General features: G+C 44.9%; 1 protein-coding gene across 1 annotated transcript in view; it reads right to left on the reverse strand.

Annotated features, from left to right (window-relative positions):
* Positions 1 to 12,596, reverse strand: part of SORL1 (sortilin related receptor 1) — a 147,895-nt gene that overhangs the window by 79,169 nt on the left and 56,130 nt on the right. Inside the window, exons 11-12 of the mRNA XM_072954152.1 lie at positions 12,520 to 12,593; positions 6,304 to 6,392 (exon numbers count right to left, since the gene is read on the reverse strand). Of these exons, the coding sequence (XP_072810253.1) occupies positions 6,304 to 6,392; positions 12,520 to 12,593 (163 nt within the window). The remainder of the gene's footprint in view (positions 1 to 6,303; positions 6,393 to 12,519; positions 12,594 to 12,596) is intronic.

The raw sequence follows: 12,596 nt of genomic DNA on the forward strand, positions 1-12,596 counted from the left end.
AGGGAGGAGGGGAGGAGGAAAATTTTTTTCCTTAATTTACAATGCTATCTAATAAATGTTGAAAATCATAGAATGAGAAAAAAAAATGACTGTTCTGTAACCCCTACTGTAACAGCTGGGTCACACAAGATCTTCACGGGATGCTAAAACCACTGGGTGGGTGAAAGAGTGCTGGAGACCAGAGTGTTCACATGGTCCAAAGATACCAACTCACATTCACTGCCGGGGGGGGGAGCGTAATTTCACAGTGGACGTTCTGAGAGTTACAGCCCTCACCAAATTCAGCATTAGTAACTGTGGGGCCATGTGACAGAATGGATGTCCTGGACAAAGCACCGAGGATAACACAGCATCCATGCTCTCCTCTGTGCAGCTGGACCAATTCAGACCGTGGAGCGCTCTGCGTGGCAACTGGTCTGGAGCCTTCAAAGCATCGAGGCCATGAAAAACCAACCAGCCACAGAGGCACAGGGCTTGTTATACGTTAAAAGAGACTAAACAGGTATGGCAACCAAATGCAACGGGTAAACCTTGACTGCATCCCGGACTGGGGCGAAAAAGGCAGCTATAAATCACATAAGACAACTGAGAAAATATAAATACAGTCTAGGAGGAATACTGAGTTCACGATCATCTTCTTGGGCATGCTAATGACATTCTGATTGTGTAGGAAAAATTCCCTTATTTATTGAAGATGTGTATATGTTGAAGTATTTAGCTGTGAAGGGGCACATTATCTGCAAATCTTTCAAATGATTCTGCAAAAAAAAAAAGATAATGGATGGATAGATGACAGGCAGAATAGGTAAACAGATGGCAGAAGTAGAACAAATAGAAAAAATACTAACAATTCGTGATTTGCAAACCTGGGAGGGTAATAAAAACAGTATCCACTCCAAAGAAAACAAAAAAACAAAAAAAATTAGTGATTGTTACACAAGGTGTAGGTAAAGGTAAGATGAGTATTTTTATACCATCTTGCCAACTTTTCTCATAGTCTTAAAATTGAAGGAAAGTGCGTCCTGAGAAAAGTCTCCAAGGCAGACTGCATCCAGACAAGAAAGCAAGCCCTTGAAAAAATAAGCAGCGCTGACGGAATTGTATTGATGTTAAATTATCTTCTGTACTGAAGAGGAGGAGGAGGAGCAGCAGGAGGGAGAGGAAAAGGTGATACTGGCTTCATCACCCAGGAAGCTGGGGAGATGCTCAGCGCGAGGAACCAGTGCAGGAGAGGGGGCTCGTTAGGGTCACAGAGCTACTGGGTCTCTCTCTTTAATTCTGATCATATACAACGCTTCTTTTCTTTCACTTTCCCCACATTTTTGAGAATCTAGTTTTACTCACTTACAATCTTCAGGACCTGACATACATCTCTTCACAGCATCATTCAACCCAAACACTCTCTCTCGTGTCGAGATTACTAAAATTAGTAGAAAGGCTATGGGTTAAACCAAGTGGGAGGGCTACGAGGCAACCTAACAAGTGTCAGGGGTACTGAGTTCTTCCAAAGAGAAGACATTCTCATCCGGTCTGCTTTTGGTCTAAGCTAACGCTGAAGCAGATATGGGGCTAGGTTAACTCATTCCATCTCCTTCCTGTGGCAGGGTGTTGAGCTAAAGGCTTAGTACCATCTTGAAAGCAAAATGAACCAGACATGATGGGAGACAGCCCTCCGCTCTGTGATGGGGCCGGAAGTCATCTATTTGCACACTGCCAGGTTAATTCGACTTAAGAGCTCCTCGAACTCAAGATAACCTCAGGAAATGAATCATCCCGTTTCTTGAGAAGTTCCCAGAAGACTTTGACAATAACATATTAACGAGATGAAAAAGTGGGTGCACGGCCAAACACAGCCTTGGATCGGAGAATAAATTGTGCATTTAGAAAATGGTGCTTTTTCAGAATTTTGGAGACAGGGCAGCCACGTTATCAACTACAACAGTTAAGGGAACATCTATTTTTGACCGAATTCTGATCCCTAAAGGAGAACTTGTGTTGGTGAAGCGGAAGTGATGAGAACCTTGCAAGAAAACAAACCAAGCCATCTTTATATTCCTAAGAGTCATAAAAGAAGATGTAGGACCCTAGCCCTCACCTACCTAACAGTATCTGATGCACATCCTTGAGTTGTTTTACAGAAGCTGAAACTCCCACCTAATGGAAGACATTAACTACTTGATGACCGTGAGCACACAGCCCCCAGGCTTCCTGGGGCCTAAGGGTGGATGATGTTAACCCCTGTGACCCCACCCTGTTACCTCACCATCAACCAGAGAACTGTGCACCAGCTGATCACCTACCCTCCAACACCCCTCCCTCACCCAAGCCTTTACAGGCGCTTTGCTGAAGCCCATCAGGGAGTTTGAGCTATTTGAGCAGCAGCTGTCCCAGCCTCACTGCCTGGCGTGTGACGACAAATGCTGCACTTTCCTTCACCACAACCTGGCATCAGTAGATTGGCTTTACTGCGCGCGGACCAGGGGACCCAAGTTTGGTTCGGTAGCTTTGGCTCATTCAGTAACATACCTACTATATTTAAATGACCTGATTTTATGAGCATCTTCTACTAGACTGCGTTTCATCACGAACAAGACCCCTCACTCTTCTGCCCCTCCGACCTGCCACTTCTCCTGGAACACAGAGGGGCATTAATTAACGTTTGTTAAAGAAAATTAAATGAACTGAACTGTATTTTCTTTTTTTTTTTAACTCCATCTCTGTTTCTTAACAGTTAAAAGTTGGTAAGAACACCTGCTCCCCTATCACTCAAGGGGCTGAGACCACATGGGGGACAGAATGAAGTTGGTGGAGGTGGGGCGGGAGGTGGTTCTCTCTGCATCTGACCAAGGTACCACAAGATGAGGTTCTGCCATCAAGCGAACAGGTTAACTGCCGCCTCCCACATTCTGGAACGGTGAAGAGGCTTCCAGAACTCAGGTCCAGAAAAGACAGCTGCTCTGCTGGGTGGAGTCTTTGCGATAGCTTTTCAGGACTCCTAGAGGGAAGCCCTGTGAAATCAGAACTCTCCCAGGAGGAAAGCTGCTTTGGACAAAGTCCAAGGCATTATTAGTAACTACCAATAATATTACGCTGACAGGCAAACTGCCGGGAAGAAACGGAAACTGATCTCCTCGCTCACGATCAGGCCGATAAACTTGGGTTTGAATCTGTTTATCGGTCAGAGCACAAAACCACAACAGCCCCTTCTCTGAAGAGCACTGCATCTCCTGGGTAGGCTCCCGGCCACAGCATGCGGAACGAAGGTGTCAGGGGCTCCCCGAAGAGGTTCTTTTTTACTCATTTCAGACATGCATATGCAGGCCCAGCAAAGCGTTCCACTTACTCAATTTCAATTAACAACAACAAAGAAAACAGCCTCGGTGGAGAATCAAGGCAGAAGCTGAGGCACGTAACAGTGAACTCTTAGTTAACTGTGCTAATCAGGGCCAGAAAGACATGAATAATTTAAAAGAACCGAAAAAAAAAAAAAACCCAAAATTTAATTCCTACTCTAAGCAATGTTCCCACCTCCATCCCCACTAAACCTCTTATGAGAGTTACTGATTTTACCCACTTCCTCCCTAATGGTGGGTAAGCTTTGGGTCAGAAGCTCCATTTTTTAACAAGTCCTTCCCCGGTCTCTCCCACCAGCTGGCTCAGAAACATCCCAGAGCCACAGTGGGACCGGGCAGCTCCCAAAGGATGCCTCACTCACGTCTGCATCCTCGGTTGCTGGAACAACATCTGGCTCATCGTGGAGATGCAACAAATGTTTGTGTAACTGACCTGAAGTGCTGCCTAACAGATCCACGTTCAAGTCCCACCCAGCATGGGCCTGAACGCCTGACAGTCCCAGTCTCAACAGCTTGCAAACATCCAGGGCCCTGCCACTGATGTTTGAGCTCCAGGCATTGTCCTTGACAACAGAGCACAACGAGAGAGTCCCCTACCGCTGGGGCTGTGCCATGGCCACACTACCCGACCCCTTCGAGTAATACAAATCAGGGGGGAGGAAAAAAAGCAATCTTGGAAGACTAAGTGTACATGACCTATTTATTGAACAATCAAACATGTTCAACTGGATTTTTTTGCCTAATGAGTTGAGGAATTTAGGCATATAATGAAAAGGTAAGTAACAAAAGGAGGTGGTATGTGACAAGTGCCAAATCAATGAGATGGCCGATCAACACTACGAGACTCAAAGGAGGAGAGCAGGATGGCTGCGGCTGGGGAGACCAGACTTTGGAAGGTCTGAAGCCCTTGATCAGTAACAAAAATCCAGTTGGGACAGAAGCAACCTCCACTCATGTGGTCTTGAGGATCTGAACTAATTACAATATTATTTCCTGTTTCTCTTCTGATGAAACGGATAGCACACGTCAAAAGCAGACCAGCAGGAGAAGCAGAAAAAAACAAAAACAAAAAAACTCTGTGAGCAACGTACTGAATAAACGCTGGGTGGCTATGCTACACGGATTCGGCCAAGCTTGGGCTGATATCTGGGGCACGTGCCCCTGTCGACAGGAGTCCTGGATATATTCTCCTGTTTGCAAATGCTTTATCTGAATCATACAGACACCTCCAAATGACCTGCACAAATCAAGGAATGTTAGAGTGCCCACATCCCTGAAGTCAGCAGCCCCAGAGTCACTGTTAAATGTCTGGGGAGGGCACTGCGACTTCCTGGCAGCAGGTCTATTTTCCTGATCGTGTTTTGCTCCAGCCAGCCGGCTGGCCACGCCGCCGCATTCCCGAGCACATATGTACCGACAGATGGTGTAAGAGGACCAGAATTGTGCTAAACACTCAGAGAAGCCCGCCTGGAATGCAAATGCACTCTGGAGAAGAGTCAAGCCGGGAAAATCGGGAACTGTCTCTGCAGCCTGACTGTCATGCAGAATGAAATGTACCCCTAGGAAGCCAAACTACGCCCCCACCGCACTTCTCACACAGCGTCCGGAACATCACGCTGTCTGCTTGTGTATCTCACCAGTGGTGGGTGGACCCCATGAGAGTGGAGGAAAACCTTCTATTTCTCTTTAGATACACATCACCTGGAACCATCAGCCCTTGTGAAGTGTGTGAGGTGGGAATTAATAAATTAATGGGTAAATAAATGATGATGTGAGTGTGGGGCACACTGTGCTCTGGGACAGTCCTCAGCTGAGCCAACCCCAATCCGAATGTGGACACAAACAGTGCTATGCACAAACAGGGCTTCTTCTGACTCCGGGCTCTAAAGAGGCGCCCGCCCAGAGCTGCACAGACCAGGGAACAGCCGAGTGCAACTCAGAACGCCAGGACTTTGCTTCTCTCTACTTCGTGGATGCCAGGCCAGGCTGCTCAGCGCATGTCCAATTAACCACAGGGGAAACCAGCTGTCTGAGATCTCTTTTTTCAAACCACCCACCTCTCTCGTTTGCTGCTGGCCCTGCTTCTAAAAGGAGCAAAGGAAAAGCAAGCTGCCTTCCTTGCGTCAAACAAGGTGACTACAGAAGCCCTCTCCCCTCCTTTTGTAATCCACCTCCTGGGTTCAGCTCGAAAACCAGGAGAAGTGAGAGCCAGTCTGCCCTGACCTCATGTTAACAAAATTAACTTCTGTCCTGATTTGGACAAAAGTCACAAAACAATTATTTCTGATAAAAATCAGACTCAAGAAGGCAGAGGTTACTAACTCTTAACATTTTTGCTTTTCAGAGGAAGGCACTGCAAAGAGTATGGAACATAATTTAAAGACCTGAGGGGCTAGTCTCGCCTGTTATTAACAAACTGGGAGACCTTGGGCAGTTACTTTACCTTGCCGAACCTCAGTTTTCTCATCTGCAAAATGAAGCCATTAACCCCAAATGTCCTTTCCAAGTCCATCTGCAAGAATTCCAAAACCCAGTGATTCACAGTAAAGGTTACTTGGCTATCACACAACATGCATTCTGAAATGATCACTCCCATGTCATTGTTATTTATTGTAATCACTGTCACTCATTCTATGAGTCTGTGTGTCACACACAAAGCAAAGAAAGACAAGCCTCTAGTTAATTTTTAGTCATCATTAATTTATATTTACATAGAGCTGTACTTTTGTGAATCAGTAAGATTATTTCATGTGTCCTTCACTGAGATAGGAATGACAAATTATGACTCCCATTTCATAAAACAAGGAAAGTTTTAAGTAATTTCCCGAGTCACAAACTGCGCTGTCAGTAATACGGTGCTGTAGAGAGAGAACCCACTTACAATCGCAGACTTAAATTTCTGGGAGAACAGGGTGATGTTAAAAGAAAAAGCTCGACCAGAGACACTTACTTCAGCTCGTTGGTCTCCATGCCTTGGGCTATTGCCATGACGATGCCTCCATGATCTCCCCACGTGTAGTAGTGAGGTCCAGGGAGGGCCTGAGGAGAGAGAGCCGGGGCTGACGGCACTGCCGTGGGGGGGGGGGCACACCACACACACGTGTACACAGACACACGTGTACACACACACACACACGCAGGGATGCCACCTCCTGAATACAACTTCTCCAGAGCACTTTGCGTCCTTTATCTCATCTGCTCTGCACAACCCTGAGGATGGGCAGATCAAGGTCTCATACTCCGATTTCCTTGCCAAATGAAGAAACCGGAGCTCCTACTCAAGTGGCAGACTATCCACCAGCAGAGGAGGAGTCAAACCCAAATCTCTGACCCCCACCAAGCCACGATTAAAAATGAACCAACTGGAGTTCGGGTTCTACTGTGATGGGGTGAGCCCACCTCGGCTCATCCTTCCTGCTGGTTACAAGGGAAAACTTTGGACAAAATACAAAAAGACAGCTACCTGAGGATGCTGAAAAATAAACAAAATCAGGCAGTTTGTGAAAGGAACTTAAACCCTGGAAAGCTCGCCAAACGACAGTACCTCCCTGGCATGACTTTGCCCCCAGAGAAGACCCCAGTCTGGAATACCTCGGTTCCAGTCAGGTGGCTAAAGCTTCAAGGGAACTGTTTCTGCCTAAGGAGTCAGGCAAAGAAGCCCCTGCAGGCGTGAGAGAATGCGAATGGGATTCCAGAGGGGAGAGTGTGAAACAGTAAATCCTTTGATACTGTGTATGGACTCATGTAAGTTTCAGCCTACCCCCGAAACTGCACGTGTGTGGAACAGACCCAAACTGGTGAAGCGAAGGTGTAGCAACCTGAATCGACAACACGGAACTCACGACTGGAACCTTAACAGGTGTGTAACACGCTAAAACAAAACTGTCAACATCCTCCAGAAGATTTCGTGTCCAGGATGCAACTGAAAATTACTCAACATAAAATGTATCGGTTAAATGTCTCCAATTCTCAAGGGGAAGGACAATCAATGGGTGTCAATCCCAAGATGATCCAAATGCTGGAATTGCCAAAGACCTTAAAATAGTAATTAGAACTGTGCTTCGTGACATACAAGGAACACACACTTGAAATGAGCAAAATATTACATCCACCCTCATCTCCGCCAGATTATTAGTTGGCATTTGGACAGTAGAGGGGCTGTACAGAAAGAATACGTGAGATTAGAAGCTGAAATTTTTCAGCCCCACCCCTATCCTCCCAGGAGGGCAGAGGGACTAGGTAGTGAGTTAATAATCATGCCTATGTGATGAAGCCTCGATTAAACAATCCCTCAACTGCAGGATCTGGAGAGTTTCCAGGCTGGCGCGCACATCCCTATGCTGGGAGAATGGCACACCCCAGCCCTACAGGGATAGATGTTCTTGTGGTCAGGACACTTCTGGACCCTGTCCAGTGGACCTCTTCATCTGGCTGTCCATCTGTATCCTTGGTAATAGCCTTTATAATAAACCAGTCAACATAAATAATTCTTTCCCTGTGTTCTGCCAGCCGTTCTAGCAAATTACTGTACCCAAAGAGTGGGTCATGGGAACCCCCAACTTCTAGCTGGTCAGTCAGAAGTGCAGGTGACAACCTGAGACTTGCAACTGGCAGCTGATATAGGGTGAGGCGGGGGCAGTCTTATGAGGTTGAGCCCTTAGTCTGTGGATTTGTGCTAATTCTAGTTAGTTTGTGTCATGAATGAACTGCAGGACATCCAACTGGTGTCTGGAGAGTTGGAGAACTGCTTACTGTGATGGGAAAACCGCCACACATTTGGTATCAGAAGTATTCTGAGAGTAAAGGAAAAGAGTTTGTCCTTTAACAGAATATATCATTATTACATATTACCATATTATTATTTTTTAGAGAAGGGAAAAGAAAGAAGACAGAAAAAGAGAAATAAAAACCATAAAGATCAGAAAGGAAGAAACAAAAGTGATGATGATACAATCACTTATACTGAATCTATAAAACACTAATAAATTATTTTAGCCAGGTTGCAGAATACCAGGTTAATAAATAAAAGCCAATTGTGTTCTTATGAACTACAGCAACATTTGAAAAATGAACTTGAAAGAAAATTCCATTTACCGCAATACCAAAAAATTAAAAATACCTGTGAACAAAGCTAACAAAAGATACATAAGACCTCCATATTGAGAACTATAAAATATTGCTAATAGAAATTTAAGAAGAAATAGAGAAATATACTACATTTATGGAACAGAAGACTCCATGTATTAATACTTACTAGTAGTATTAAGACGTCAATTTTCCCCACATTGATCTGTATATTTAATGTGACTCTTGTCAAGATCCCAGTCAAGATCCCAACAGGTTTTGTAGAAACTGACAAAATGATTCTCAAATGTTGTGTGGCTGTACAAAGGCCCTAGAATAAGTCATTGTCATTTTCAAAAAGAACAAAACTGGGCCAAAAAGAGAAAGAAAAATACCATATGATATCACTTATATGTGGAATCTAAAAAAACAACAACAAAAAAAGACTAGTGAACTTACTCACAAAACAGAAACAGACTCACATTCATGGAAAACAAACTTATAGTTACCAGGGGGGAAAGGGGTGGGAAGGGATAAATTGGGAGTTTGAAATTTGCAGATACTGACTGATATATATGAAATAGATAAACAACAAGTTTATACTGTAGAGCACAGGGAACTATATTCAATATCTTGTAGTAACTTATGGTGAAAAAGAATATGAAAACGAATATATGTATGTTTGTGTATGACTGAAGTATTATGCTGTACACCAGAAATTGACACAACATTGTAAACTGACTATACTTCAGTAAAAAAAAAAAAAAAAAATATATATATATATATATATACACACACATACCAAAAAAAGAACAAAATTGGAAGATTTACCCTACTTGATCTCAACCCTTATTATAAGTCTTAAATAATCAAGACAATTTGGTTTTGGTGAAAAGACAGACATACAGATCAATGGAGTAGAATAGAAAGTCTTGAAATAGACCCACATACACGTGGCCATTTGATTTTCAGCCAGGTACCAAGGCAGTTCAATGGGGAGAAGAGAAGTCTTTTCAACAAGTGTGAGGAACCAACTCAATCTCTGTGCAGAAAAATGAGTAACAACCCATCCCACACACCAGATGTACAGATTAACTCAAAATGGATCATAAACCTAAACCCCAAAACTACAGAACCTGTAAAAGAATACAATATGGACGACCTTTGCGATCTTGGGAAGGACAGACCTTTCTTAGAACAAGAAAGGGCATAAAACAAAGAAGAAAAAGCTGATGAATTAGACTTCATTAAAATTTAAAACATTTGCTCTTCAAAAGACACCATTAAGAAAACAAACAAACAAAAAGCCAGCTACAGACTTAGGAGAAAATACTTATAATTTGTATGTATCATATAAAAGATTTAAATTCAGAATATACTTTTTAAAAAAAAAAAACAAACCTCTTACAGCTCAGTAAGATGACAAATAACCCAATCCTTTAAAAACTGGTAAAAGATCTGAGCAGACACTTCACAAAAGAAGACTCTTAAATGGCCAATGAGCTCAACATCACTAGCCATCAAAAAAAAAAAAGCCAATTAAAACCAAAATGAGTGGGGAGGGTACACTCAGTGGTAGAGGGTATGCTCAGCATTCACAAGGTCCTGGGTTCAATCCCCAGTACTTCCATTATTAAAAAAATTTTTTTTGTAATTTTTAAAAAATCACAAAGAGATATCATTACCCACTTAACTAACATGTCTGAAATTAAAAAGATTGACCATACCAAGTGCTGGCACACACCTGAAGTGAGCTCTCACACCCTGCTGGTGAAAATGCAAAATATTACATCCACTTTGGAAAACAACCTGATATTTTAAAACAATTTGGTAGTTCCTTTAAGAGCCGGACAAACGCCCGCCAAGTAGCCCAGTCATTCCTTTCTGCAGAATCTACTCAAGAGACTTAAAAAAAAAAAAATGCATGTCCACCTAAACATTTACGTAAGTAAATGTTTGTAACAACTGTATTTGTCATCAGCAAAAACTAGAGTGTTTATTAACAGGTGAATGGACAAAGAAACGGTGGACTGTCCCCACAAGGGGATACTAATCAATAATAAAAAAAGGAAAGAATCACTGGTGCATGGAGCAAAGCGAATGGACCCCAAAAATCCTCATGGTGAGTGACAGAAAGCAGGCCAGAAGACGGCGTGCTGGATGAGCCCCTGTACACAGAATCCCAGCAAGTGCTAACTAACACTCTGGCAGGGATGCGGGTGGAGAGAGAGAGATGGATTACAAAGGGGCACAGAGACACCTCGGGGGGTGATGGGACTGTTTGTTGCCTTAATTGTGGTGTCGGTCAAAGGCATAGTCATGCTGATCAATTCCGATCAAATTAAACACTTTAAATGCGTGCCATTTACTGTGTGTCCATGTGCCTCAATAAAGTAGTTTAAAACAAAATGTACGAGGAAAGGACTCAGGATCAGAGAATTGGCACAACTCATTAGTAAAAGGGGACAAGAAGACAGTGATCAGTTTTCCAGGCAGCAGCCGTGGCCTGCATCCCATTTCCTTGCCCCCGGCCACCACCTACCCGTCTCACACCGCCGAGACTTTCCCTCTAAAGAGAAGGCTGCCCGCGGGACCTCAGATGCCCGCTCCCATAGACAAGCTCAACCTTTTCATCCCCTCATTAGCTCCCTGCTATTTCCAAAAACAAGGTCCCTTGTGCAGTGGCTGCTTGCCCGGCGGGAAGCCCGGACAGCTGCCCCAGCACCAGCCAGACGACACCACTTCACTGGAGGAGGAACAAGACCCTGCTTTCTCCCCAGAAGGAAATTGCTTGCAGATGTTCAAACCCCAGATTCCACCAACATCAGAGGGCACAAACCAACCACAGGCCTACCCGCAGAGGCGAGAACACCCAATTTCACAAGGAATGTCTGGCTCCAGGGAAGAGGAAAGCCACCGCCCAACCTTTCCCATAGGAGCGGGGCACAGATGTCCCCAAATTCCAACCTGTTCACGCTTTTTGACTGCCCGGCCTTAACAAGCTCCTTCACCTGAATACATAATTATATTCTCTACCGTACTGTATCGGCCTGAATTTACACACACACACACCTGGGTCCCGGATCTGTCAGCGGGAGGAATGCCACCTCAAGTGGGGTGAGGCACATGACAGGTCTCTGCCGACTGCCCAGAGCCAGACAAATGTCGTGTATTATTATCGCTTCACACGCTGCGTATTTCGATGTGAAAGTGTACATGCTGCATTTCCAGTAAGAGCCCCGCGAGGCTGGGAGCGACCTGCCGGCTCTTGTGAGAGCCCCACAGCCCTCCAGGCACCACACACGGCCTGTGGGAGACCTCTGAGTTCTACCCTGGTGGCTCCCTGAACACCCAGCAAACCATCATTGAAAGCAGCCCCCACAGAATGAGAGCAGATGTGTGCAAGTCATGGGAGGCTGGTGGAAAAGTACCCTTTTTTTTAAAAGCAAGTTTGGGAGTTCTCAAATGTCCAAGGCTGAGTTAGCATTTCAGGACAAGAGAATGAGCTCCACCTTCAGAACCGGTATCACCAGGTCCTAAGGAGCCTTTAAGTTAGTTACAGAACCTTAAGGCAGAAACGGCCCTCCTCCACAGCACAGAATGAGGGGAAGTTCCTGCACAGCTCGGCCCAGGGAGGAGAGGCTTGACTTCAACCTGGCTCATATGCAAAAGGAAGGGCGGAACCAGGTTCAGACCTGACGCCATGACAACCACATTATAGTTTGCCAACAGAGTCTGCGAAGCCTTCCTGAGCCCCAGATGTCCCTGCCAGCTCCCAGGAGTAAAGAAGGGATGGATCAGACACTGCCTCATCCTCATGGAACTTAACAATCTCGGAATATTTACCCAAATTCACAGTTGTTGAAGAAAAAAAAAAAGGCTGTTTTTGATTCAAAAAAACATTTTTGGCAAAATCAAGAGCCCATGTTACAGGGTGGGAATATGAATGGGTGCAGCTGCGGGGCTTCTGGGTACCCTCTTTAGTTTATCATCACGATGGGCATCGCTGCCCTCCACCACTGGCCACGTGGGTCCCTGACACATGGAGGCACCAGCCAGGTCCTCACACAGCCAGGAACAGGGGAGGGCAGGAGGGGCTGACCTCTCGCCATCGGGCTCCTGCACTGCTAGAGACGTACACGTTCGTCTTGCTTGCCAAGTTCTTTCCCACCGAACCTA

The sequence above is a fragment of the Vicugna pacos genome, chromosome 33, assembly GCF_048564905.1.
Source record: "Vicugna pacos chromosome 33, VicPac4, whole genome shotgun sequence".
Lineage (NCBI taxonomy): Eukaryota > Metazoa > Chordata > Mammalia > Artiodactyla > Camelidae > Vicugna > Vicugna pacos.